General features: G+C 63.6%; 1 protein-coding gene across 3 annotated transcripts; it reads right to left on the bottom strand.

Moving 5' to 3' along the window:
* Nucleotides 1–352: 352 nt before the first annotated feature.
* On the bottom strand, nt 353–27,401 carry ANKRD13B (ankyrin repeat domain 13B). 3 transcript variants are annotated; one of them, XM_024105948.3, is made up of 15 exons: nt 23,827–27,401; nt 10,070–10,205; nt 8,517–8,641; nt 8,220–8,265; nt 7,690–7,833; nt 6,767–6,956; nt 6,489–6,555; nt 6,017–6,098; nt 5,767–5,831; nt 5,500–5,630; nt 4,945–5,102; nt 4,450–4,602; nt 3,892–4,052; nt 3,286–3,366; nt 353–2,808 (listed from the first exon to the last, which is right to left on the bottom strand). In XM_024105948.3, the coding sequence occupies exons 1-15, from the start codon at nt 24,274–24,276 to the stop codon at nt 2,506–2,508; spliced, it is 2,292 nt and encodes a 763-aa protein (XP_023961716.3). In that variant the 5' UTR covers nt 24,277–27,401; the 3' UTR covers nt 353–2,505. The 3 variants fall into 3 exon arrangements, with proteins under 3 accessions (XP_023961716.3, XP_008167221.4, XP_042713914.2); XM_008168999.4 differs by having other exon boundaries at nt 3,290–3,366; XM_042857980.2 differs by having other exon boundaries at nt 24,189–24,530.
* Nucleotides 27,402–27,503: the final 102 nt, after the last annotated feature.

Here is a 27,503-nt window from a genome sequence, read left to right as displayed (position 1 = left end):
GGGCCTGCCAAAGGAGGGCACTTTGGCACCACCCCAACCCCCTTTGTGCCATGGCAATCTGCCTGTGGGGCTGGAGGGCACCTTGGTGTGTGGGGGAAATGGGACTTAGCAGGGGGATTTGGGGTAACCCCAGCGCTCCGTGCCCCCTACCTCCTGAGTGGCTGGTGCTGCACTGCCAGCAGCCACTGCACCAGGCGTCTCGGGGGCCGGGGGGTAGCCAAGGCTCTGGTCCCTGCTTGGCTGCCTTCAATCAAGCCAAACGCGCGTGCCCTGCTGTGTCCTATCGCCAGGGCCTGAGCCAGGCTTGGGGCCCCTCCCCACCTTCCCGTGGAGCCAGCATCTGCTAAGAGACAAACGTTAAAGACTTTTATTGGTGTCCACCGTGATCGCAGCCTGTGGGCCTGGCCCCCCCGCCTGGCCATGCCCACGTGCCCCAGCCCCTGCTGTACAGTTGGTGTGGGGGGGTGTCGTGGGCGATTAAGAAAAGGTCCCTGCCCCGTCACGGCTTCGGGAGTGATGGCTCGGCGCCGGGCGCCATGTCCCCTCTGGTGGGGGATGGCCTGCAGCCGTGTACCCCAGGCCGCCCCTCTGGTTGTGCCTGGAAGTCTGTCAGACCGAGCAAAGCCCTGTGCCCCCGGCCTGGCGCGGGGAGGGCCCGGGCCCCGTCTCAGCACAGGGCTGCTGTGTTCTCGGGGGCGGGGGGATGCGGGGAGTTAGCACCATTTGACGTAAGGTTTCGCTGCGGTTTAGGGCCCTGTGTGAGGCATGTGTGCTGCGGGGAGCAGCAGGGGCACAAGGGAACCCCTCAGCCCAGGCCAGGGGCTGCAGCGTGCAGGCTGGGAGGGACATGGCGGGGACTGGGCCTGGCTCAGGGGGTGTTCCCTGCTCAGCCCCCCCCCGCCACCCCGGGATCACTTGAGAGCTGGAGGGCCAGCAGGGGGCAGTGGGGCTCCCCGTCCTAATGGTGGTGTGGGCAGGTGCTGCCCAGGCAGAGAAACCTGCCCCCACTCCCCGTAGTTCAGGAGTCGGCTGGATCCTGGTGCGTGGGGGGGCCCTGGGGCTGGGGGGCAGCAGTGCTGGGCTCTCAGTGCTTCCTTGGGGGAATGGCTCCTGGGCAGGGGGTGGGGGCTGCAGCACCTGCCCTGCCCCCCTCGCCCCACTAGCAGGCTTTGGTAAGTGCCCATCCTACGTGTGCTGGCAGGGGGCTGGGGAGGGCACGATCGCAGGGACGGGCCGGTGGGGCTCCGTGGTGAGTGGCAAAGCGGCCGGCAGCCTGGCCTGGCTCCTGGCTAAGTGCACTTGATGCTGTATCGGTGCCACGGAGCCCGGGACTGGCGCGTGCTGAGAGGGCAGCAGACGGGGCTGGTGCCTGCAGCCGGAGGGAGGGCAGTGATTACCTGCCCTGTGCCCACCTCCCTATGGGCTGCCTGGGTGCTAGTCTCACCCGGCCTGCCAGCCCTCCCCCAGTTCTGGCTCTGCCACAGCCCAGCAGGCAGGGCTGGCACCGCTCGTTCCCCAGCTCCTGGGGGCAGCCCTGGGGCGAGGCAGGACGACAGGGCCTGGCACAAGCAGCCTCACGGCATCTCATGGGAGAGAAGGTGTCAGGGCCGGCTGCTGGCAGCGCCAGAACCCCATGCAACTGGGCAGTGTCCCTGGGTCGCTGAAGAGTTGGGGGCATCCGTGAGTGGGGGGGAGAGTGTGTGCAGCTGGGCCCTGCCCTTGCTGTGGGTCACAGGGGGCAGAAGGCTCAGGCAGGCCCAGCTGCCGGGGGCGGGAGGGGCAGGGTAAGGGGCCCAGTCCAGGCAGCATGAAGGGGGGGGGGGAGCAGAACCCTGTATCACCTCGCAGCAGCGTTCCTGCTTCCCTGCGCAGCTAACCCCATCCAGCCCTGCCTCTGGGCCCCACACCGCTTAGCCAGCACCCTCCCTTCCTGACACCCTGACCGCCTCCTCCCCAGCTCTGCTGGTGCCCCTCACTCCCGACCCGCAGCCTCCTGCTAGCCCAACCCTGGGCTCTCCATCCATGCCCTGCCAGCCCTTGCAGCTGGTTGTAGCTGGTGAGTACCCGCCCATTGGGACTGGGGCGTGAGTAATGGGTCTGGGGGTGCCCCCTGCCTCGCAGCAGGTCACCTCCTGCCACCGCAGCCCCATCCTGTCCTCCCCCGCAGGGCTATGGGCGTGGTGCCCTCTCCCCATTCGCCAAACCTTGCCCTGGGCCCGCAATCTCTGCCCCTCGCTGGCCAGGCCCGGGTCACTGGGGCTGCCCAGGGCAGGCGAGGATTAACGAGGCGTCTGGGGGGCACGGGGAGCCAGCCCGCTCCCTCTGGGGCGCAGGGCCCTGGGTGCGGCATCACGGGGGCTCTCTCTGATGCAGCAGTCTCCTCCTGGCGGGCCAGCCCCTGCGCCCCCTGGCAGTGTTCTTGGCATGGTCTCTGACTGGCTCGGTGCGATGGCATCTGCGGTGGGCCAGCGCTGGCACCTCTCTGCTCACGTGGGCACTGCTGGCTCAGGGAACGCCACTGCCCAGCGGCGGCCACACCACCCCGGCCCTGCGCAAGCTGGGCAGCAGCTGCAGAGCCCGTCGCAGGCGCTGGGCTACTGCTCGGTCAGCGAGAGCTGCAGGATGCGCCGCAGCTCCTCCTCCTCCTGCCGCGTGCGCCGCTCCGCCTCTGCCTGCTCCCGCGCCGACAGCTCCATGGCCAGGCGCAGCTGCTCGTCGTAGCTGCGGAACAGGGGGCTGGGCCCGCCGCTGCCCCCGCCCTGCTGCTGGGAGCTGGCCTGCCGGGGGGGAGGCGTGTGCTGGGGTGTCCTACAGGGGGCAGGGGAACAGAGCAAAGGTGAGCGGGACCCCTGGGAACGCGGGTGCCAATGCTGAGCCGAGGCTGCTGTGGGGTGCGGTGCCGCTCCCAGCGCCTGGATATGGGGGGCTAAGTGACTGGATACGGGGCAGACGGGCCCAGCAGCTCTCCGCCCCAGCTGGGATGCTAGAGCCCTGTCGGTCACACCGGACTCTGGTGAGCAGAAGGCCCCGGTGTGATGACCCTGGCGGCGTCCCCAAGGAGCTGGAGGGTGGCCAGCTTAGTTACAGCTGGGGAAACTGAGGCACAGCCTGGGCACGTCGTGGGGAGGGTCCCCTCTCCAGGTGGGGCTGCACACAGCTGTGGAACAAAGCCATGGGGCTATGCTGCATGGGGTCACTGGGCTGGGCGGGACAGACCGACCCCCCCCCCACTCCAATGCCAGGCCCCGTGAGCCCTGACCCTGGCTAGGACTAGCCAGACCTTACCAACCTGTCTCCTCGCCGGCCCTCCTGGGACATGGGGTGTGTGCCCGGCTTGCTGTTGGTCAAAGCTTCCCAGATGGTCACCTGCAGGTGGAGCCGCAGCGCATTAACCCTTCGCCTGCCACCTCCCCCCACTCCCCAGCCTGGATGGCGCTTCCTGGGGCCTGGCCAGGGGTTAGGCCAAGGCCCAGGGCGTGGCCAGAGACAGCAGAGGAGACGTTTAGCCCAGCGAGCACAGGGCCCCACCACCAGCCCAGCTGCAGCATCCCTGGGAGCACCGTTCTCCTGGCTGGCGCTGCTGCCCGATGTGTGTGCCAGCGCCAAGGCGTGACAGGGGAAGGCGGCAGTGCGGGGCTGCCCGTGCCAGGCTGGCTGCAGAGCTGCGTATGGGGCTCAGGGTGTCTGTGCTGCCCTTCTGGTGCCGTGGGGCTGGGACAAACGTAACACGAGAGCTGGTCCCCGGCAGCCCCCGAGGCTGGGTGCTCACCGCGCCCTGCACCCCGCCGGTGCCCGGCAGAAGGGGCGGCCCCAGGAGCCCCGCGCTGGGATGAGGCTGTTCCCGGCCCGTGACACCTGCTGGCCACGCGGCAGAGGCGGCGCGGAGCCCACCTGGTCGTACTCCGTGCCGGCCTCCAGCAGGCTCTGTTGGATGGCGAACTGCAGCAGGTCGTCGTCCTCCTCGCGCATGGTGTCCCGCTGGCTGCCCAGCACGCTGTACCCAGGCGGGGCCTCAAACAGGGACGGGTCCATCTCGCCGGCCCGGCAGGAGGCTGCGGGGACCAGACGCGCCTGTCACTGGGGGCGGGGACACGGCGCCGCACGCACCCCCTGCGGACTACACCCCCCAGCATGCACTCTGCTGGCTTGTGCCGCAATGCATGCTGGGAGCTGCAGGCCCCATAGCCCTGCCTCCCTATTGAAGGGGAGGGCAGGTGGCAGCAGCACTGGGCGCAGCTGCTACTGGCCTGGTCGCCAACAGGGGGGAGCAAGCCAGGTCCAAGGGGGGGCTGCTAACATGCACAAGCCAAACTCCCCCTCCCTTATCAAGCCCGAGGGGGTGATGGGCGTGGGGGGGAGGGGGACCAGGGGGCTGGTGCGCAGGTAGCTCAGGATGCGGGGCTGACCGCAGACCCCGGCGCCTCGCCCGTCCCCTCAGGGGCCGCGTACCCAGGGAGCTGGAGCTGCTGACGCTGGAGGAGTCGCTGCTGGGCGAAGGGGCCTCGCTCCCGGAGCTGCGGCGCACGGAGCTGACGGGCTCGTCGCAGCCATTGAGGTTCCCGAAGGTGATGCGGGCGTTGAGGATGTGGAAGATGGGGATTTCTGGGAGGGGGGAGAGAGCGGGCGCAGTGAGGGAGGTGATGCCTGCATGGCCCGGGACTGGCAGCACCAGAGCCAGGAGAGCAGCGCATGCACGCCCCTGTCCGTGGGGCTCTGGGGCTGGCACGCACAGACTGCGGGCCCCTCGGGCGCTGGCAGCCGACACACCTCCCGCGGGCGGCAGCCAGAGTCATACCTGGGCACTGGGGGCACAGGCCCCAGGGAGCCCCCAGTCATGGGGTGAGGGCACCGGCCAGAAGCTGGCGTCCATGTGGCACGCCAGGGCCTGGTGCACGGAGCCCCCAGCGGCTGGATCAGGGCAGGGCAGGGGCAGCGCGGCCTCACCTATTTTGACGGGGAAGCCGGGCGGCAGGCGGAGCGTGATGAAATCCCGGAGCTTGGCGAAGAGCGCGTTGCTTATGGCCATGAGGTCGATGATCGGCGCCACCTGCTCGCCCAGGGACAGTGGGTGATCCTCACACAGCCACAGCTTGGCCTTGAACCTGCAGCAGGGAGAGATGCCCAGCAGAGCACGGGCCCCGGCCTGGCGCTGCCCAGGCAGAGGGTCCCCCAGCACAGAGCCTTGCGGAGCACAGGCTGCCCACGAGAGCTCCCTGGGCAGGTGCTGCCTGCTGCCCCGTGGGACAACCCACACTCCTCACTGTCTGGGCAGCCTGCACTGCAGTCCCATGTGGGGAGCCCCAGGCAGACCCCAGGCGGATTCAGTGGGCTCTGGCCATGCCCCTGCCCTGCCATTCTCTCCCAGATCAGCCTCCGCTCCTGCTCTCTCTGCCCCAATTCCCTGCAGCAGTGAGTTCCACCTATCCCCAGCCTTCCCTCTCTTGCCAGGGGTCCCCCTCTGCCCCAGGTTTCCTGGCAGGGACTCCGGCCCCTCCTTACTTCTGCGTCTTGGTGGTGAGCTCCATGGGGCGCCCCATGTCTCTGCTGCCCAGCTCGAAGCTGGGGTTGAAATACTCCTCGGGGGTGATGGCCGTGGGGTTGGTGTGGCTCCGGGTCTGCGTGATCAGCGTCTGTGCCGGGACGAGCAAGGCCTCATTAGCCTGGCCAGGCTGGGGCTGCTCCGCCCAAACATGGGCCCCTCGCCTCCCCCAGCTGCCAGGGCCATGCTGGTCCCAAAGTCGCCCCCCAGCTGAGCCCGCTACTCACCCCATTGCTGGGCCCCACGTGCTGCTCGGCGATCCCCAGGAAGGACTGCAGTGGGGTCTTGCTGCCTGCAGAGAGTCGGGGACAAAGCACGGGGCTGTGACACCATCAGCTCCCCGGCTGGGGCAGGGCCGGGACCCGCCTGCCTCCCCCAGCCAAAGGCAGACGGGAAAGCTATGGGGCGGCAGGGGCAGAAACAGGGCCCATCCCCGGGGGCCTGGGCAACCCCCCATCCCCCAGAGCCGGCCCTTACCTTTGCTCTTGCCCTTGTGCTGGTCGGAGAGGTGCTCCGTCCGCGTCCGCGTGATCAGCTCCACGTTGGACGCGCTGTACACCTGCGGGGAGGAGCCCGAAGGCCAGAGGCTGCAGCTCTCTCTGCCCCCCAGAGGTGTGCCCCCGCCAGGCTCTATGCCCGGCCTCCTCAGGCTGCTCCCCCGGCACCTGGGCCCTGGGTAGGAGCTAAGGCCCCACTGCCATGGCCCTGCGAAGCCTGGGGCATCGTGGCTCTGCGCCCACCAAAGAGCCTTGGCTGGGGTCAGGCAAGCCCTGCTGGCGAGGGGGCCAAGATGTGACCCTGCCTTTGTGCTGCGTCAGGTCCTGTCCTGGCTCCCACTGTCCCTCCCAGAGCTGGGCAGGGTGCACTTGTCTCCCCCTGGCAGCCACTGCCCTGCACCCCTCTCCCCTGGGCCATTGGCAAGGCCGCCCTGCCCCCGCCTGCCCCTCACCTTGGCCTCGTACCCATTCACCACCTCCGTCTTCTCGCTCCGCCAGCCCAGGAGCCCCGTCTTGTTCCTGATGGCGACAAGGCAGCCATGAGCGACAGACCCCTGGGGGATTTACGCTCAGCCCACCCCACCCCGTGCTGCCCCCCGCCCTGCTGCCAGCACCCATCTGCCAGGCCCTGCCCAAAACCAGGGACCCAAGGCACCCCTGGGCTGCAGCAGACGTCGCCTGCCTCCCAGCCCCCTCCCCGAGCCTTCCCCCCCCCGCAGCGTGTGCCCACCTCTCGAAGGCGATGTTCTTGGTGTCCAGCTGGGTGGTGACAACAGGCGCCGTGAGGCGGCCCATCACCTGCTCCTCGGTGGGCTGCACGGCAGCCAGCAGCCCCTCGCGGTCGTGGCTGGCCAGCGCCAGCGTCTCGGAGTACACCACCTGCCGGTCGTGGTCGATCTCCAGCACCACCGCACTGGTGTCTGCCGGGAGGAGGCCACATCAGCACCCCGCGCCAGGGGGCTGCAGCTCTGGGTGGGGGGCTCCAGAACGGTGCAGGGGGTGCGGGATGGGGGCGTGTGCAGTAGGACCGGGCGTGCATGTGCCAGGAGTCTGCCTGACTTCGCCAGTGCTGGATCTCCAGCTGTGGCAGGGCCCCCCTGCCCTGGCAGTGAGCAGGGGCCAGGTGGGCTGCTGCCCCTCCCTGGACATCAGCCCCTCCCCCATCCATAACTGCTCCTCTGTCTGCATGAACCCCACGTGCCCCCTCCACGCTGCTGCGTCCGCTTGCCAGCTCCAGGGTGCCAGCCGGCGGGGTAGGCGTCTTCCCTCATGCCACCTGGTGTGCAGACAGGGGCTTTTCACTCCTCCCGCCCAGCCAGCAGGACAAGACCTCTGCTACCCTCGTGCCAGGGGAGTGGGCATCAGCCGGCGGGCACAGCCAGGGCATGGAGCACCAGCCCCAGGCCACAGGGCTAAGCTGGGCCTTTCCTGAGTGCGTCTCAGCCAGTGGGCTCCCCCCACCTCCAGCACAGGGTCACCCCAGCGACTGAGGCAGCACCTGTCTGGCTGCTGGGAGGTTGGGGGGCAGAGTGCACTGAGGGACCGGTGTGGCCTCCCGCTGCAGTGAGATGGGCGTGTGCATTATCACCAGCCAGCGCCCGCGGGCTGCCCCGGAGCCTTCGGGCACTGCGCTGTGCCAGGGGCCGCGCTCACCTTGTCCCCGGAAGACGAAGCTGCGGTTTCCCCGCTGCCAGGTCATGTGGTCGAAGCCGAGCAGAGTCGTGTCCACACGCAGGTTCTGGCCGCTCTTCCACACCTTGTAGGTGTCGCTGGGGCAGATCTTGGAGACCAAGGGCACTGTGGGGAGGGAAACGTTAGGGGCAGCTCCCAACCCCTGTCACGCTGCCTTGTGGGGTGCCAGGCAGGGGCGTCCCGCCGGCCTGGGCCCCGTCACTCCAGAACCCCGGCAGCTAGAATTCCCCAAACCGCCGCATGGCCAGAGCTCTCCACTGTGGGGAGCAGGGTGGGGGGCCCGGCAGGGGAGGGGAGAGGCAGTGGGGTCCCCAGCAGGGAGGGGGTCTGGCAGGCGGCACTTGGACCCAAGGGCTGCCTGAGGCTGTCACAGGTGTGGGGGAGCACCGGGGGGATGCGAGGGCGTCCGTGGGCATGGGGAGGGTGGGGAAGCAATAGGGCTCTGCCGCTTGTCCTGGGCCCAGCCCCCCCCCAGTGGCCCCAGAACTTACCCCAGCTGGTGAATTCCCATTTCATCTCCACATAGAAATCCTGGGCCTGGGGAGAGGAGAGAGGCCGGGGTTGAGGGGTGCCCAGGACACCCGCAGGGTCCCCTCATGCCCAGCAGCTGCAGGGACAGGGAGCCAGGAGTCCTTGGTGTGACCATGTGCAAAACCTGCCAGCTCCCCCCTCCGTGGGGCTGGTGAGGGCGCATGGAGCCATGCTGGGCAGGGGGCCGATGGCCCGGGAAGCACTAGCTCCCTGCAGTGGCCCGGGGGGAAGTGTGCGGGGGGACGGGCGGGCCGTACCTTGCGCAGCTTCTCCAGCAGGATGGGGATCCCAGCCAGGCGCTTGACAGCTCGCTGATAGTCACGGTACCGCAGGACCAGCTGCACCAGCTCCAGGTCGCGGGTGCTCACCGCCTCTTGGAGCACTGGGGGGACAGAGGGGGCTTCAGGCAGTGTCCCCTCCGCCCACAGGACCAGGAGAGCCAGCCCTGCCCTAGCCTGCACTGGGGAGGGCAGCACCTGAGCAGGGCACCCTGTTCCAGAGCAGGGAGGAGCCTGGCCTGGTCCTCTGGCCGTGCCTCCAGGTGGAGCTTGACTCCTGCAGCTCTGTGAGGCCCGTGGGTTTGCTTCAGCCAGGGGGCGTCAGCATCAGCCATTAGGGACCCCCTGGGGCTGCCCCTCCCACCTGCCCCGAGCCACTGCAGGAGCACAAGCTGGCTACCTGCATGTGGTGCTGGGAACAGACACCCCCTTGCACCGTAGGCCTATACAGCACCTCCACAATGTCTGCTGCTGGGGGGGGATGGTACTGAGGGGCTCCGGCAGAGGGGCTGTGGGCTGGGACTGGGGGGCACCAGCAGAGCTGTGGAAGCGGGGCAGGCAGGAGCCCAGGGCTGGGCTAGCAGGGGCTGTGGGTTGGGATCAATGTTCCCTCTAATTTTTTACATCCATGTGCAGAATGAATTTTGTTCTGTGCACCAATATGGAGGTGCTGTGTGGCAGGGGTGGGGCTGAGGGGTTCGGAGTTGGGAGGGGGCTCAGGGCTGGGGCAGAGGGTTGGGGAATGGTGGATGAGGGCTCCGGCTGGGGTGGGGTGGGGGATGAGGGGTTCATGGTGTGGGAGGGGGCTCAGGGCTGGGGCAGAGGGTTGGGGGATGAGGGCTCTGGGGTGGGACAGGGGATGAGGGGTTTGGGGTGCAGACTGCCCTGGGGCTGCAGTGGGAAGAGAGGACTAGCAGGACTGGGCTGGGTCGGGGCGCCTCTCCCCGCATGCATGGCCCTTGATAGCCTGCTGCGTGGCCGTGCAGCTTACAGGGAACTTAGGTTGGGATTGGGGGGCTGGGCTGGGCTGGAAGGAGGCTGCAGGTTGGGAGTGAGGGGCACTGGCAGAGCTGGGGGAGCAAGGCTGGGGTAGCAGGGGCTGCAGGTTGGGAGTGAGGGGCACCGGCAGGGCTGTGTGGGCAGGGCTGGGCTAGCAGGGGCTGCGGGTCGGGAGTGAGGGGCACTGGCAGAGCTGGGGGGGCAGGCTGGGCTAGGGGCTCAGTGGAGCTGGCTAGGGGCAGGGTGCCCACGTGCTCATGCTCTTCAGCCCCCCCCCTCCCGCACTGCACTGCACAGTGACCTCCATGAGCTCACACCGGGCGCCCGGTTGCTCTGTCACACCCCACCCCCGTGCAGTGGAGCTGGTCTCACTCAGATCTGTTGCCCGTTAAGTGCCAGCCCCTGCAGAGAGCTGGCTCTGGTGCCTAGAAATGGCAGCGTCCCCAGGTGCCAGCCCCCGGCGCAGGAGAGGTGGGGCTGCTGCGGGCACTGGCTGTCAGCCTCCCCCTGGCGTCCCGGAGCCGCCCGCTCACCTGTCCAGCCGCTGCGGTTCTCCTTGCCCACGTCGGCTCCGTGCTGGAGCAGGACCCTGGCACAGTCCAGGTGGCCCAGCGTGGTGGCGAGGTGCAGGGGCGTGCGGCCCCGCGGGTCCAGCTGCTCGACGTCCACCTGCCGGGAGAGCCCAGAGAGGGGCTTAGCTGGGTGACCCAGAGATGGCGTTTGGGGCAGCAGCCCCAGCAGGCCTGTCTGTTGCTCTGGAGGGGGCTGCTCCCAGCCGTTACCCCGTCTGTGGGGCCCCTGGTGTCTCAGTGCTCCAGGGGGGTGTAAGCCCTACTGGGGTCTGAGAGCCACGCCCATGGGGCAGGTGGGGGAGGGCAGAGAGCTGCCCAAGGAACTGGCTGGCGAGAGGCCCTGGCCTGGGAATTCAGAGGCAGGGCCAGCCATTCGCCCATCGGTGCTGGTTGTTCTTTGTGGGGGAAGCCCCATGCAGATGATCCAGGGCGAGACCCCAGTGCCCTGGGCTGGCTGCTTCTCTGGCCAGCACAGCACCAGGCCTGGCCGACGGGCTACAACCCGGGCCCCATGCACATCCCTCCAGCTCTGCCCCTGCTGCCTCCAGGACCGAGCGCTTTGAGCCCAGGACACAGCTCACTGCAGGCAGCCCAGCACTGGGTGAGATTTGAGCCCCCAGGGCCTGGCCTTGAGCTGGGACCTGATCAGCCCCAGGGCAGCTGCAGCCTGTGCTGGTGCAAGTCGGGAGAGGCTCCAGGCCCGTAGGACATGGGGTGAGTGACCCTGCCTGGGCCCTGGGGGCTCCCTGCTGCACTGGGGGGTGCGGGGAGGTAGCAGGGAAATCCCCACAGCAGGGCTGGGAGGACTGAGGACAGGGCACCTTGCCCAGGCAGGGAGGTGCTGCTGCTCCCTGCGAATGCCCCGGGGCCGTGCCAGCAGCACCATCCAGGGGGCAGCTGCCCAGCTGGGCCTGTTCTCGCCCCCCACCCTGGGAGGTGGGCTGCGGGGCAGGATTTGAACCAGCAGCCTGGTGGCAGGGCTCCCCACACACACACACCAGGGGCAGCCTTGGCCCAAGCAGTGAGCTGATGTCCCCTGTTAGGTAGCGAGCTGGGGAGGGCGTGGAGCTGTGCTGGGCCCAGGACAGGAGAGAGGTGGAAGGGTTCATAGCATTTATTGGCCTAACTTCTGCTGATGAGACAAGCTGGTGAGTCTGTCCAGACCTCGGAGGAGCCCACGCACTCAGCCCTGCCTCCTACAGCGGCTGGGCCAATACAGGCTGTAACTGCCCCCGGCCTCCCCAGCAAATCCACCAGCCTTTATTTGTGACCAATGCAATTTGCAAATTGACACCGTGGTGCCTCTTTGCTGCCTCGCTGCGCACTGGGTGCGTGGCAATGCCCAGCCACTGGCCACCTGCCGTGGGGACGGCTGGGCCGGGTGCCCCCAGGGCAGCCCTGAGCACTCAGCCTCTGTGTCCCATCCCCCATTTCTGCCCGGATCACCCCAGCACTGCTGCACAGCAGCTCACCTCCCTGTGTGCCCAGCATGCGCTTCCCTGCCCTCCCGTGCCCCTGGCGTGTTACCTCCAGCCGCGGTACACACCACGTCACGCCCAGCCAGAGCTCAGGCCACGTGTTCCCCCCCTCCTGCTCTGAGGGCGAGTGGCGGGCGCCCGGCTCTGCACCATGGGCCCAGCCGCTGGGACTGGCTGGGAGCTCAGCACGTGCCCCAGGCCTGGAGCGTGGGGACAGCCAGTGGCTCCTCCTGCGCATATCCCCATCTCTCCCCCACGTTCCCTTCTGGGGGGGCAGCAGGGAGGGCTGCCAGTGCCCGCTGTGCCCGCTAGCACAAGGCTCCTGCTCTGTGGGCAGCTCCGTTCCCATCCCCCGCTGCCCCTCCACCCCCGCACTGAAAGCCCAGCGGCGTCCCGGTGTCACGGAGTATTGGGGGACTCAGGGCCCTGCACCCCCGGCTTCCTGTGATTCACCATGACTCTCAGCCAGCCAGTAAAGCAGAAGGTTTATTTGGATGACAGGAATACAGTCCAAGACAGGTCTTGCAGGCACAGACAACCGGGCCCCCCTCAGTTAGGTCCAGCTTGGGGTCCCAGGGCATGCCGGCCCACCCCCCTTGGGGGGTCAGAGCCATCTCTGCCTCCCAGCCAACTCTCCAGCCTCCTTCCAGCCTGCTTCCAGCACTCTGCCTTTAGCGACCCCTCCCACAGCCTTTGTTCAGTTTCCCGGGCCCCGGAGTCATCTGACCTCCAACCCCCTCCTGGGTTCTCATGTTACAAGCTCAGGTATGTTCCCTTGGGCCGGCACCCATCCCCCGATGCAGACCATCCTAGCCACACTCCCCTGTCAGCATTCACACACCCCAGCAAGAACAGTCCCAGTTCGTCACATCTCTCCCCCCTTCGAGACCGAACTGAGCGGGGTCACTTTAGCCAGTGACCTGGGGAAGTTCGAACCTACCCCCGTTCCCATGGATGCCCCCGCATCCCTCCAGTTCCTTGGTGGGAGTTACACCAGGCCCCTTCCGTTCCACGCCCCCCCTTAGGTCGGGGGTGCTTGATGGCACTCGCAGTTCGCATGTGGGAAGGTTTATGCGGCCTGTGCCCTTTTCCCACCCCCATACCTCTGGGGCTCCAACTGGGCTGTGGTCTTCTCCCAGCACTCCAGTCTGGAGGTCTGTGCTTTGGGCCCTCTTGGTTCAGAGCCGCCCTTTTAACCTTGGCCACCCTCTGGAAAGGATCCTTTATGCTGGGCAAGGGTCCTAAAGCTGTTTTCCCCTTGTCCCAGGCCTTCCTCCCCCTCTGACAGGGGTCACAGGATCCGCAGTACTGTCGGACAGTAACAAAGACCCCAGGCCAGTAAAAGCTCCGTAGCAGCCTCTGCTGGGTACGCCAGGTTCCCTGGTGCCCTGAGAGGGGAATGTCATGGGCCCGGCACAGCAGCTGGCGGCGATACTTCTGGGGTACCACCAGCTGCCTCCTGATCCCCCCTGACTCCATTTTCCCTGGGGGAGCCCATTCTCGGTACAGGAACCCCTTCTCCCACAGGAACCTTTTCCGGCCACCTCGTTCCATGGTCTGTACCGCATTGAGGTCGGCCAGGTCCCTTATCTTCCGCAAGGAGGGGTCTCTCTGTAACTCGGCCTGGAACTCAGCAGCTGGGACAGGGATGGCCACCTGCTCTTTCTCGCCCGCTGGGTCCGAAGCTGCAGCCTCCCTGAGCCGCGTCCCTGGGCGTTCCCTCCCCACCAGGTTAGGGTCCTGCGCCTCAGGCAAGGCACCCCCCCCAAGGCCAGGGCGCAGGGCCCCTCGCCGGCTCTGACTGCGGGTCACAACCAGTGCCTTTTGGGGGTTGCTTGGCCAGTTCTCCAGGTCCCCCCCCATCAATACCTCAGTGGGCAAATACGGGTGTACCCCCACATCCTTGGGGCCCTCCTTGGCCCCCCACTTCAGGTGTACCCTTGCCACGGGCACTTTGACTGGTGTTCCGCCCACCCCCGTCAGGGTCAGGTAGGAGTTGGGCACCACCTGATCTGGGGCCACCACCTCGGGCCGGGCCAGCGTCACCTCTGCGCCCGTATCCCAGTATCCATTGACCTTCCTCCCATCCACCTCCAGGGGAACAAGGTACTCTCTCCGGAGGGACAGCCCCGCGCCCACCGTATAAACCAAAAACCCTGAGTCTGGGGCATCCAGCCCCCTAGAGGAGCTGGCCTGGGGCCCTTCTCTCTCTTGAGCAGTTGATAAGCTGCCAGCCCCTCTTGCGTGAGAAGCCTGCCCCTCGTCCGTCTGGGCCTCTACCAAGTTAACCCTATGCAGGTTCGGTCTGCTCAGTCTGTCCTTGAGCTTGGGGCACTGGGCCCGAACGTGGCCTCTTCGGCCGCAGTAATAGCAGCTCATGTCCTGTGGGTCCCCTCGAGCCGGTCGGTTGTCCCTGATGCTGGGCATTTCCCGGGGGAGGGGATTCCCAATATTCCCCCTTTGGGAGGTCCCAGGGTGACTCTCTCTCTGCATCGCGGCGGGCCTGTTCCTTTGGGGCTCCTCCCTGCCACCCCCTGACCGGCTCTTTACAAACTCATCAGCCAGCTGCCCGGCGTGTCGCGGGTTCTCTGGCTTTCTGTCCACCAACCACAGCCTCAGGTCGGATGGGCACCGCTCATACAGTTGCTCCAGTACCAGCAGTTTAATCAGGTCCTCCTTCGTCTGGGCCCCACCAGCCCACTTGCTGGCGTATCTTTCCATGCGGACGGCTAGTTGCAGATATGAGATCTCAGGGGCTTTATCTTGACTCCGGAACCTTTCCCGGTACATCTCAGGAGTCAGCCCAAACTCACGTAGCAGGGCCTTTTTGAATAGTTCGTAGTCCCCTTTCTCTGCCTCTCCCAGTTGGCGGTACAATGCCACGGATTTGGGGTCCAGTAAGGGGGTAAGGACCCGGAGTCTGTCCGCGGGATCAACCCGGTGCAGCTCGCAGGCCGTCTCAAAGGCCTCCAGGAAGTCATCCATGTCCTCCCCCTCCTTGTATGGGGCCATGATGCACTTATCAAAGCTCCGTGCAGTCCTGGGTCCCCCCTCACTCACCGCAGCCGGGGGTTCGCTGCCCCTCAGTCTCGCCAGTTCCAGTTCATGCTGTCTTTGTCTCTCATTCTCCTCCCGTTCACGCTGATGCTGTCTCTCTTTCTCCTCCCGTTCACGCTGATGCTGTCTCTCTTTCTCCTCCCGTTCACGCTGATGCTGTCTCTCTTTCTCCTCCCGTTCATGCTGTCTCTGTCGTTCACGATCCTCCAGCTCTCTCAGTTTTAGCTCTTTCTCCCATTCCAGCCAATTCCGCTCCACGGATGCCGAACGTCGCCGGGAGGATCCTCTGCTGGCCGGCGGGCTTCGCCGGGGGGATCCCCTGCTGGCCGGGGGGGCCACGGCGCCTTCGGTATTTGCTGGGCTCCTCCCCACCCTTCCCCTAGGCATAGGAAGGAGGGGTCTCGGGAAGCCCTCAGCAGCCGGCTGACCACTCCCAGCTGGGACAAACACTGGTGCCTGCGCTGCGTATGCCAGGCTGCTTCCCTGAGACACAGGGATCAGTTCATTCGCGCGATCTTCCGCCTCCAGCTGGGCAATGAGCTGTTCTTTGGTGAGCTTCCCAATGCGCAGCTGCCTCTGCTTGCACAGCTCCACCAGGTCGCTCTTAAGCCGCTTGGCATACATCTTCCCGCTGGCCACTCACCGGCCTGTGTGCTCACAGCTCCCCACAGTTCCCAGGGGGCCCCCTAGTGTGCCTTCTCGAGGTCACCACCTCTCTGCCAGGGTCGAGCTGCAGACTCCTCCGCCCCTGGGACCACTCGCTGCGATCCCCCCGGGGGACCCTGTTACTGCAAAAGTCCTTCTCGCTGGTCACACACTCCCAGGGGTAATAACCGTCTCTCTCCCACTCTTCAGCAGGCCTGGTCCCCGTCAATCCCCCTTCGTTTTACTGCTCCCCAGTCACTTACTGCAGGAAGCGCCGTCCACGGGGTGCAGTAGATCCCGCCGCTGCCACCAGTTGTCACGGAGTATTGGGGGACTCAGGGCCCTGCACCCCCGGCTTCCTGTGATTCACCATGACTCTCAGCCAGCCAGTAAAGCAGAAGGTTTATTTGGATGACAGGAATACAGTCCAAGACAGGTCTTGCAGGCACAGACAACCGGGCCCCCCTCAGTTAGGTCCAGCTTGGGGTCCCAGGGCATGCCGGCCCACCCCCCTTGGGGGGTCAGAGCCATCTCTGCCTCCCAGCCAACTCTCCAGCCTCCTTCCAGCCTGCTTCCAGCACTCTGCCTTTAGCGACCCCTCCCACAGCCTTTGTTCAGTTTCCCGGGCCCCGGAGTCATCTGACCTCCAACCCCCTCCTGGGTTCTCATGTTACAAGCTCAGGTATGTTCCCTTGGGCCGGCACCCATCCCCCGATGCAGACCATCCTAGCCACACTCCCCTGTCAGCATTCACACACCCCAGCAAGAACAGTCCCAGTTCGTCACACCCGGGGAGCGCTGTCACCGAGCCGGCCGTGCATGAAAGGCTCTGCCAAGCTGAGGAGATGATCAGTTGGGTTTGCCGGGTCAAGGGGCAGCTGGGCGGCGGAGAGGACGGGAGCTCATGTGACGGCCGTGCCAGAAGCCAGGCTGGGGACGGTGTGGGGTGCCAAGCCATAGGAGGCACAGGAGAGGGGGTCTAACCCTGTGGGGGGGAGCCCCACTCCCTGCAGAGGCTGGCCCCGACATGGAGGAGGCCCCAGCAACACCCCCACTGGCGGGCCCAGCAAGCCCTGCTCCAGGGGCAGCCCTGCCTTTTGCCCTCCCGCCGCTGCAGAGATGAGCCTGACTGCAGGTTCGGGCCCGCCCCGAGGCGGGGCACAGTGGTGTAGAGCGGCGCTGAAAGGGTTAGTGGCGTCTGGCCTGCAGGCCTCTGGGCCAGGCCCGGTGAGCTGCCGTGAGCCCATTGGCGAGAGATGGCCGGGCTCACAGGTGCCAGCTGTTTCCTGAGCGTGCCCTGCCCGCTGGGCTGGTTCTGCAGCCCATGGGGAGTGGGAGGGGAACCCCAGCTGGGTCTGCAGCAGGAGCAGGGAGCTGGCCGGTGCCTGGCCCAGCGGGGGGGTCAGTGCCCCGGGGGTGGGGTGCTGGGCTGGCCCCCGGCTGTGATGCGATGGGGCTGCATGTCTGGAGGTGGCAGCTGAGCGGCTCTGGGCCAGCGTCTCCTCCAGCCCCCCGGCTAGCGGCACAGGGGCCCTGAGAGGAGGCCTTGAGTGTGGGAGACCCCCCCAGAGAGCAGTGGGGGGCTGCAGGGTGGAATGAGGGGCCCCCCTTTCCTGGCAGCTCTGCCACAAGGAGGCTCCCTAAGAGTGTGGGGGGGGGGGGGAGACCAGGTTGCTTGGAGACGGCATCTCCCTGGAGCCACTCCCCGTGCTAATTGCCCCATACTCCTTTGCCAGACACAAGCTCCCAGGGGCCAATTCTTGTTGCTGAGAGAAACTGTAACCCCCTGGAGAGTGGGGGGGGGGGAGCTCCACTGCTGCAAGGCTGCCAGCCCCCTGCCCATGGTGCCCTGGCGCTCCGGGGCGGCTGTGCCAGGAGAGGAGCCTCCCAGCTCAGAGCCATGCCGGGGGCCGAGGGGTAGCAGGCAGCACCAGACGGCCCCTGGGCTCCCTCCTCATCCCCAGCAGCTGCCCCAGGCTCCCTGGGAGCAGCCAGTGGGGTCGGGTGCTGCCAGCCGGGCTGGGGCATCTCCCACAATCCCCCCCAGGGAGCAGAGCTCGGCCATCCCCTGCCATGCCCCTCGGGGGTGCCCCAATCACAACGCTGGGGGTCTCAGCCTTGCCCCGCCCGGGCAGACGGGCTCCCCGATGCTCAGGTCTGACTCCCCCATGCCCTGGTTCCTCCCCACCGTCTCGGTGCTTCCCATTCACATGCCAGCTGGATCCAGCTGTTAACACCCCCATGCACCACTCCTGCCGGCCCCCCAAACCCACACCGCCCCGCCATGGCCTCCCCTCCACCCTGCCCACCTTGGTGGCAGGGGCCTGGCAAATGCATCTGTCCCTGCGGAGGGGCACAGCGCACGGTACTGAGACCCGGCACTGCCAGGGGGTGCCCCAGAAACAAAACTGGTTCTGGAAGTGGCACCTCTAGTGTAGCAGGAGCTGGCACGTTAATTAAACGCTCTCCAAGGTGATCGCTCGCTGGCTCTTAATTGCTCTGATGAAAAGGGCTCTAACTAATGAAAGAAAACACACACGCCAGCCCTCCAGCTGGGAGCTGGTTAACACAGCTTCCCCCCAGCCCCGGCTGCTGCGGGAGCAGGGCTTTCCCGGGGGCTGGGCCCAGTGGGTGCTGCCCCAGGGAGGGGATGGGACATGGGTCCCTCACTGTGGACCAGGAACCAAAGCTGGCTCTTGGTGCCTTGGGTGTAAATCCAGAGTCACCCCATTTACACCAGGTGACAGATCAGGACATGACCGGGAACAGAAGCTGGGTGAATGGCAGCACCAAGTACTAATGCCCAGGCTTCCCACCCAGCCAGCTCTGTGCTCCCAGGCCGTTCCCCCCACCCAGCGCCGCCCGTGGTTCCCCTGGGCAGCACCCGCCTCACAGTGCCTGGGGTGGTGAGTTCCTGAGGCAGCCGCCTGGCTCCTGGCCTGCTCATGGCCAGTGAGTGGCAGCGTCTCTCGCCCTGGCACCAGGAGGATGGGGACTCAGCAAAGCGAGTTTGCGTGGCCAGATAAGATCAGCAATCTTGGCTGCAGGGGAGGATGCACAAGGGCAGTGGATATTAGACACGGCAAGTGGCTGCAGCAGGCCATGGCATTAGCTGCTGGCTCGTCCGCAGTGTCTTCAGGAGGAGGAGGGCAGGAGGAGCCTGTGACAAACTTGTGGTCTTTGAATGCTGAGTGGGGAGTGTTGGCTGGGAAGGCTGCAGGGGAGTGTGGCTAGGATGGTCTGCATTGGGGATGGGAGACTGGCCTTGAGGGAAGATACCTGAGCATATAACTCAGAAAGGGGTTGGAGGCCAGGTGACACCTCTGCCCGGGAAACTGGACAAAGGCTGGGGGAGGAGCCGGGGGAGGCGGGGTGAGAGACGCCGGAGGGAGAGATTGGGAGCTGGCTGGTGTAATGGAGGAGAGCCCAGACGGGGCTCTGACCCCCCCCCCCCAATGGGGCTGTGGTGCCCCTGGGGCCCCAAGATGGACATAACTGGGGGGGGGAATCCTGTTGTCTGTGCCTGCAAGACCTGTCTTGGACTGTGTTTCTGGCGTCTAAATAAACCTTCCGTTTTACTGGCTGGCTGAGAGTCCCGGTGAATCGCAGGAAGCCGGGGGTGCAGGGCCTGGTCTCCCCCCACACTCCATGACAGAGCCCAACCGCCCAGCTGGGCAGGCAGCAGAACAGGGGGGCCGGGACTGCTCATAACTCATCACACCTCCGGGATGCGGTTCCTCGGGGGGAGGGGGGCGGCCCCATCGCCCTGAGAGCCAGGGGCTCTGTCCACAGACACCACTGCCCAGCCCACCCCAGGGCCCTGAGGCTGGGACGCGGTTCCCACACGCTCGCTGAACTGACTCTGCCTTCCTGTAGGGCTGCTAAGGGCCAGCCTTTGCCAAGGGGCAGCTGGGGACAGCTGGCTTCAGAGGGCACCAATCACCGAGCCTGCCAGGAAAAAAGAAGGGTGCTGACAAGGGCCTGGAGAGGGGTCACTGCAGAGTTCATCCTGCAGCCTGAGATGCCAGTTTCCATTGGCAGGCGCTTGGGGCAGCACCAAGGGGGAGAAGAAAACTGTTTGTGACTCGCACTGTTTAATCCACAGGTGCTGCTCTGGCTCCACTCAATCGGAGTGGCCGTGCCAGCCGGCTCCAGCCCAGCCTGCCCATCAGTGCCAGCCAGGACCTGCCTCTGGTGAGCCGAGCTGCGCCTCTGGTCCCCACCCCCCAGCTGGCCATGATGCAGGTGAGGTCTCCCTGGAGCTGACAGCACAGGCCTGGCTCGCCTCTGCTTGTGCCCGGGGAACTCAGGCTCCAGGGCCATCCCCACTGGCCAACCCGTCCAAGCAAGAGCTGAACGTGCCCTCGGGCTCAGCTCCATGTTCTGCTCCCTTCCCCACCCCTTGGTGCCTGGCCATGTATCAGGGTCTGAAACATGTTCCAGACACACCTTCATTTCGTGCTGCAGCATGGGCACAGGCTGCCACGCCTGGGATTTCCCAGGGGCGGGCTCGCGTGGGGGCAGGGAATCCGTGGGGCAGGAAAGCCAGGGCTGGTCTTGCAAGCAGCTACCCAGATCCTTTGGCTTTGCCGTAGCCGAGAGGCGGCAATGGAGAGGGGATTCCCTTGCTGCTGCCCCAGACCCCTCCCAATCCTGGCTTCATGCTGGCAGCAGGGGAGTGTGAACAGCCCCCCCGAGCCAGCACCATCCCTGGGGCTTGGCACAGAGCGATCGGGGAGCTGGGAGTTCCCAGGTGTGCCCTGCCAGCGACAGCTGAGAGGGGCAGGCAGCCAGGGCCAAGGCGGCTATGCCCTGTTTGCAGGGGCTCGTGAGCTGGAGGGAGACTAGGGGGCAGAGCTCACCCCAGCTGAGGAGTCTCTTCTGCCCCTGAGCCCCCTGAACCCAGCTCAGCCTGGCTGCGGTGATGCCCCGGCACCATCCCAGGGCCCTGGCTGCCCCGAGCACAGAGCCAGCATCATGGGAGGCAGCATAGCCGGGGCCTGGTGTTCACTGCTGCACTCAGAGCTGGGCAGAGGGAGAGATGCCCGCGCTCTGTCTGCACTACAGTGGCACCGCCCTGGTGCCAGGGCCACGTGTCTGACCTCGGCCACATCGCTCGGGCCTTGAGCTCTTGGAATCTGGGCTGGATCCATCTGGGCTCAGGGAGCGGGTCCCTTGGGCTCACCTGGCTGGGGCCTTTCATTGCTACTGTGATACAATTCGATTGCAGGCCTCGCTGTGTCTGTCCGGCCCCCGGCACAATGGGGCTTGGATCTGGGCTGTGCCATGGCCTGGGTCTGGCTGCGTAGCTGAGCTGGGCTCCAGCAGGCAGAACGGGCCTTCCCCTGCCTCGGGGGATCACTGGGGCCTGGCTAGGAGGGGATGGGGCACCGGGAGTGACCTGTGCAGAACCTGACAAGCCGAGAGTTCCCACAGCAACACCCAGCGCTCTCCTCTTCTGGCCGGACCGCGGAGGTGCAATGCCCATGGCAGCCCCTCTCCAGGTGCCGGTCTGTGCGAGCTGCCCCCCTGCCCCCCCACAAAGTCTGGGGCTCCTTTCCAGGGGGATCTTTGCCTAGGGAGGCTCTGGCTGCCCCTATTTACGGGAGCCCTAACTTGACAACGTGCAGCTTGCCGGGGTGAGGCCAGGACCGAGCATGCTCAGTGGTGTTCAGACGCAGCCCCTGCCCCAAACAGCTGCTCCGTGGGCCCTGCCCTGCGCCCTCCCGGAGGAGCCCAGGGGAGTTTGCCGGACGATGGTCGAAGCACCAGATGCGGAGCAGGCAGGTTGCCCTGCGGCAGGCAATGGTACGGAAAGGGCCGGGGGGCTGTACAGTGGGCTGTGTTTTGGGAGAGGCCTGACATTCTGGGCAGGATGCAGGCGATGCTGGGCGAGGTCAGACGGGGTGATCACACAGCCGCCGTGGATCAGAGACCCTGCTCGGACCTGCCGCTGGTGCTACCCGGCTTAGCGCCATGGGCTGCCTGGAGACCTCCAGCTGGGCCCTGCGCAGGGCTCTCGTGGGCACCGGGGCAGGGTATTTTTCTCCCTCAGAATAAGCCGACCTCCAGCCCAGGCAGCTCCTACCAACCAAACCCTCATTTTACTGCTGCCCCATCCAACCATGTCACAGAAAATGCGGAGAGACCTCGTGCATCTTGGAGAATTTTTCCTTCAGAGGAAAAGCCGCCGCAACGTTCCAAAGCCATGTTACCAAGCGGGGCGGAAAAATCCCCCTTGCTACTTCTACACTCGCCTGGTCCGTTCTGGGCCCGGGGAAATGGCCAGCACACACTTCTTCAACTGAGATCTCCGCCTCCCCGAGCTGCTGCTAAAAACGACCCTGAATTACAAGCAGGAGATTCCCCCACAGGCTGCTCCGATCAGGAAAGAGGAGAAAACAGGAGCTCACACGTGGCGTCTCCATTTCCATGCAAATCACAATTAGGCCAGGATCTTTCCACAGCTGCCTGCTACAATACAGACGGGTGTGGCACCAGCCAACCAAGGTAAAGAAAAGCCTTGCAGCCATAGCAAATATCCCAGCCGGAAGAAGATGCGTCAGAGGCGGTTGTACGTCTCAGTGTAAAAACAACTAAGGACCTGATCCTGCAAGGTACTGCGCGCTCTTGACTCCCAGTACCTGGGCACCAGCAGGATCTGCAAACCGAGGCATCGTCACACACTTCACACAACTTCAGCCACAGGGCGTTGTGCCCTGGCACAGAGCGGGCAGGCAAAGGAGGGAGTTGGGATGCCCGAATGCAGAACTGCCTGGAGTTTGCCATTTTCCCCACAACACCATACTGCTGTTGTAATGGAGACAGCGTTGTGCTGCTGGGGGCGGGCGGGGGTTAATTAGTTGACTAACAGGGACAAAGAACCCCCCCCCCAAGCTGGTAAATTCGTATTTTGACACTGTGGAAACCCAGCTGAATTATGTGCTGGGCCAGCGGCCCCAGGAGCTCTTACTCTCTGCCCGGTGTAAACATTTTCACCAGAGCGTGCCCAGGGCAATCCGTGCCAGAACACAGTCCTGACCGCACACTGCCCGTTTCCCAAGGTCCATGTCCTTGCTCTTAGCAGGCGTTGTTTTCACCACAGCAGAGGCAACTGCCCCTCCAGCTACTCCAGATTCATTGTGAGGCAAAACATATATCAAGTGTCTATAACAAACCAGTTTGGAAAGGAAAGGAGGACGAGGGGCCCATGGCCTACCACTCCTCTCCTCCCAGCACCCCGAGCTTTCAATGAGTTGTTAACACCCACGCTGGGAGTTTCAACCCAGTCCAAGGGAATTAGGTGACCAGCTTCCACTGAAATTCACTGGGCTTTGGGTGTAGATTCCTGTAGGCAGGGCCGGCTCCAGCATTTCTGCCACCCCAAGCAAAAAAAAAAAAAAAAAGCCGCGATCGCAATTGCGACTGGCGGCGGCAATTGAGAAAAAAAAATAAAAAAAAAGCCGCGATCGGCGGCGGCAGTTCAGCGGTAGGTCCTTCGCTCCTACAGGGAGTGAGGGACCCGCCGCCCCCGAATTGCCGCACGTGCCGCCCCTCTCCTTTGGCCGTCCCAAGCACCTGCTTGTTAAGCTGGTGCCTGGAGCCGGCCCTGCCTGTAGGCCCAGGCAAATCGCAGCCTCAGGTGCGAGGTGATCCTTGGGAGCCTGTGAAGGGGACTCTGAGGCCAGAGGGAGTGTATGTGCCATGGGATCTTGCTATGCCAGCCGCCTGACTTGGGAACTGCTCCGGTCCCATGGTGACGGGCGCTGGCACAAAGCCCTTAGGCCGTCACCAAGCTCCCAAACCCAGGGGGCGTTTGGATGGGAGAAGGTGGCAGAGTATCTCCCATGGTGGCCACCATCCCCCACGGGCCATAAGCCAGGTGCTGGGCTCCTGATAGAGGTGAACCAATTGGTCCAAGCTGGCCCTGCTCTGCGCCCCTTTCCTTAGGCCTCGAGTACCCCGGCCCCGGGATGTACCTCTCTACAAATACTCGACACCCCAGGGTGCGAAAAGCCAGCGCCCCGGGATGCCCACCCTGCAGTGCTTTGCCCGGTGCTTCGGGATTTCTGTCGGCTGCTTTCGACACTGGCTCTGGCCACGGCGTGACAGCCAGTGCCTGGATCCCCTGGCCCTGGTGAGGGGCCCCTGGACAGTTTCTGGGGAGAAGGGCTTTTTGGGGGGGGGGGGGGTCAAATCATACAGCAGGATCCCCAGCCCTCTCCTCACCTCCCTTCTGGCACCACTGCGCTGTTACCTACCCCAAGTCCTAGCAGGCGGAGGCAAAGACCCCGCTCCCCCTCCCCCAGACCCACCGCAATGGGAGGCTCCCTGCACCGCCCGGCAAGGGCCCTGCTGGCTGGAGCCGGGGAGCGGGGAAGCCCTGCCATGCAGACACGTTCCCGGGGATGCTGCTGGGGGGGGGGGTTCTATTGCATCAGCCCCCACCCCCGCGGCCCCAGCAATAGCTCCGTTGCCCCCCAGCACCGTCCCGGGATGAGCCGGGGGGGGGGGTCGGTGCGCGCCGGCCGGACCCACCTGCTGGGAGCTGAGCTCCCGGTCCAGCTCGCGGGCGCGGTTGTGCCAGACCAGGCGGTGCAGCGGGTACCTGCCCTCCGGCCCCTTCCCGGCAGAGGCGGCGGCGATCATCCTGTCGGCACGCCGGCTCCGGCGGCGCAGGGGCGGGGGGCTGGGCGCAGGGCTGCCGGCGGCGCTGGGAGGAGGCTGGGGTTGCGGAGGCATGTGGCTGGGAGGGGATCTCCGGCGCGGCGGGCCCGGCTCCGGGGCTCCCCGAGAGGGGGGCGCTCCAGCGCCGAGCGCCGGGCCCCAGGCAGCGCTGCGCGCTCCGCCCGCGCACACAAAGGGAAGCGCCCGGCCGCGGCGCGCAGCGCAGCGCTCACCCGGAGCGCAGGGCGCGCAGGCGGCGGCAGGAAGCGGCGCTGGCTGCCCAAGGGCCTCGAGCCCCAGCGGGCCCCGAGGCACCGGCATGGACCCCGCCCTGCCCTGCTCCGCTCCGGGACCAGCCCCGCCGGCTGGAGAGCTCCGTGCAGCGGCCTGGCGGCGGGGCCTGATGGGAGCTGTAGTTCCCCGGGCCGGGCCGGGCTCTCTGTCCCCCGGCGCTCCGGGAACTGGGCAGCCCGGGCCCCAAGCTCATCTTCCTCCCACCTCGGCCACGGGCTGCCCTGGCTTCCCTTCCCGGCTTTGCCCCCGGCCCCATCCCGTGCCCATGGCCTGCCCTGGCTCCCCCCGCTGGGCCTGCAGTGACCCTGCTCGCCCCGCCCTTGCCAACATCACCTCAGGGCTCTGGTGGCAGCCAGGTGCCCCGTCTCAGAGCTGGGGCACCGGGCACTGGGCACTGGTCCTAGCCTAGGGGCCCATGTCATGCCCTGCTCCTCCTGCGAGACACAGCGCCTGACCAGCTACCGGAGGGCCTGGGCTTTCATCTGAGCTAGCAGCCCACATTTGGCCCCCAGGACCTCTCTCCTTCCTCTTGCTATGTCACTGGTACCCCCATGTACCACGACCACTGGCTCCTCCCCGGCACTGCACATAAATCTGTCTGGTGGGCTTCTCGAGACATCAAGACAGAATTATGTGCAGTGCTGGGAGAAGCCGCTGGTTGCGGTATGTGTAGGTAGGAGAGGGGTCCTGGTGGCCAAATTTAGGCTGCTAGATTAAGAGATTGAAGTCCAGGACCTCCGTGACAGCATTCCCTGAAATGCTCCCATCCACACGCAGGGCCAGACAGACAGGCAGAGCTGCAGGGTCTCCATGCGTGGAGGAGACAATGGTGTAGGGAGGAGAGGTTTAGATGCATTAGGAACTGGGGAACCTTTGGGGAAGGAGGAGCCCTATACGGGGAGGATGGGCTCCACCTAAACCAAAACAGAACCAGATTGCTGGCCTGGAACATTTAAAAGGTTGCAGAGGTATTTTTAAACTAAGGGCTGGGGGAAAGCGGATAGGTGCAGAGGAGCACATGGTTCGGCCACACATCCATTAAGGGAGGATTTATTAAAGGGGATACTCTGCATCCTCATAAAGAGGCGAGATGGAAATATAAAATAGAGGTGGGAACTGAAGAAAAAACAGTAAAAAAAAAAAGTCCCATTCGATTACATCACATGAAGGCAGACAACTAAATATTAACACATTTGAGAAGTGCTTGTATACAAATGCTAGACGTCTAAATACTAAGATGGGTGGATTTGAGGGCCTGGTATTAAATGAGATACTGAAATAACAGTCAGAACAGAAACTTGGTGGAATGACAATAATCAATGGGAGATGGTAATGCCAGGGTAGAAAATATACTGGAGTGACAGAGTAGGTCACATTGATGGGGAAATGGAAGTGAATTCCTACTGAGGAAAGGAGAAAGGAGTGTGAACTCTGGCAAGCCAAATGTAAAAGTATAAACAGGCAAACCAAAGAATTTGAGGAGCAACTAGCAAAAGACACAAAAACTAACAGAATTTTTTTTTGTAATATATCAGAAGCAGGAAACCTGCCAAACAGTCAGTGGGGCCACTGGACGATCAAGGTGCTAAAAGGAGCAGTCAAGGAAGATAAGGTTGTTGTGGAGAAGCTAAATGATTTTTTTGCATCTGTCTTCACTGTAGATGATGTGAGAGAGACTCTCACACCTGAGCCATTCTTTTTAGGTGACAAATCTGAGGAGCTGTCCGAGATTGAGGTGTCATTAGAGAAGGTTTTGGAAAAAAATTATCAATTAAACAGTAATAAGTCACCAGGACCAGGTGATATCTCCCAAGAGTTCTGAAGGAACTCGGATATGGAATAGCAGAACTACTGACTGTGGTATGTAACCTATCGCTTAAATCAGCTTCTATACCAGATGACTGGCAAATAGGTAATGTAACACTGATTTCTTAAAAAGGCTCCAGAGGTGATCCTGGCAATTACAGGCCGGTAAGCCTGACTTCAGTATCAGGCAAACTGGTTGAAACTATAGTCAAGAACAAAATTGTCAGACACATACATTAACATAATTTGTTGGGGAAGAGTCAATATGGTTTGTGTAAAGGGAAATCATGCCTCACCAATCTACTAGAATTCTTTGAGGGGGGTCAACAAGCATGTGGACAAGGGGGATCCAGTGGATATCGTGTACTTAGATTTTCAGAAAGCCTTTTACAAAGTTCCTCACCAAAGGTTCTTAAATTAACTAAGCAATCACGGGATAAGAGGGAAGGTCCTCGCATGGATCAGTAACTGGTTAAAAGATAGGAAACAAATGGTGGGAATAAATGCTCAGTTTTCACAGAGGAGAGAGGTAAATAGCGGGGTCCCTACAAAATCTGTACTGGACCAATGCTATTCAACATATTCATTAGTGATCTGCAAAAGGGGTTGAACAGTGATGTGGCAAAATTTGCAGTCAATATAAAATTACTCAGGATGATTAAGTCCAATCAGTTACTCTTTTGCTACAAAGAGCTACAAATGGATCTCACAAAACTGGATGACTGGGCAACAAAACGGCAGATGAAATTCAGTGTTGATAAATGCAAAGTAATGCACATTGGAAAACATCATCTCAACTACACTTACAAAATGATGAGGTCTAAATGAGCTGTTACCACTCAAGACAGGGATCTTGGAGTCTCAGATAGTTCTCTGAAAATATCTGCTCAATGGGCAGCGGCAGTCAAAAAAGCGAACAGAGTTAGGAACCATTAGGAAAGGGATAGATAATAAGATGGAAAATATCATAATGCCACTATATAAATCCATAGTACATGCCCACAGCTGTAATACTGTGTGCAGATCCGGTAACCCCATCTCAAAGAAAGATATATTGGAATTGGAAAAAGTACAGAGAAGGGCAAAAGAAATGGGTGGTGGTATGGAACAGCTTCCGTATGAGGAGAGATTAAAAAGACTGGGACTGTTCAGATTAGAAAAGAGACAACTAAGGAGGATACAACAGAGATCTATAAAATCATGACTGGTGTGGAGGAAGTGAATAGGGAAGTGTTATTTACTCCTTCTCATAACACAAGAACCAGGGGTCACCCAATGAAATTAATAGGCAGCAGGTTTAACACAAACATAAGGAAATACTTCTTCACACAACGCACAGTCAACCTGTGGAACTCATTGCCAGGGGATGTTGTGAAGGCAAAAGTATACCAGGGTTCAAAACTAAATTAGATAAGTTCATGGAGGATAGGTCCATCAATGGCCATTAG

The sequence above is a fragment of the Chrysemys picta genome, chromosome 19 (assembly GCF_011386835.1).
Source record: "Chrysemys picta bellii isolate R12L10 chromosome 19, ASM1138683v2, whole genome shotgun sequence".
NCBI classification, from domain to species: Eukaryota; Metazoa; Chordata; order Testudines; family Emydidae; genus Chrysemys; species Chrysemys picta.
This window is presented reverse-complemented; position numbering and strand designations above follow the sequence as displayed.

What these genes read in the sequence shown, in the direction of transcription:
- ANKRD13B (XM_024105948.3), bottom strand. Translation starts at nt 24,276, where the DNA reads ATGCCGGTGCCTCGGGGCCCGCTGGGGCTCGAGGCCCTTGGGCAGCCA. An exon ending in TGAATGGGTACGAGGCCAAG is followed by an intron (nt 6,099 to 6,488) that starts GTGAGGGGCAGG and finishes TCCTCCCCGCAG; the next exon opens with GTGTACAGCGCGTCCAACGT. An exon ending in CCGGCACGGAGTACGACCAG is followed by an intron (nt 3,367 to 3,891) that starts GTGGGCTCCGCG and finishes CTCCACCTGCAG; the next exon opens with GTGACCATCTGGGAAGCTTT.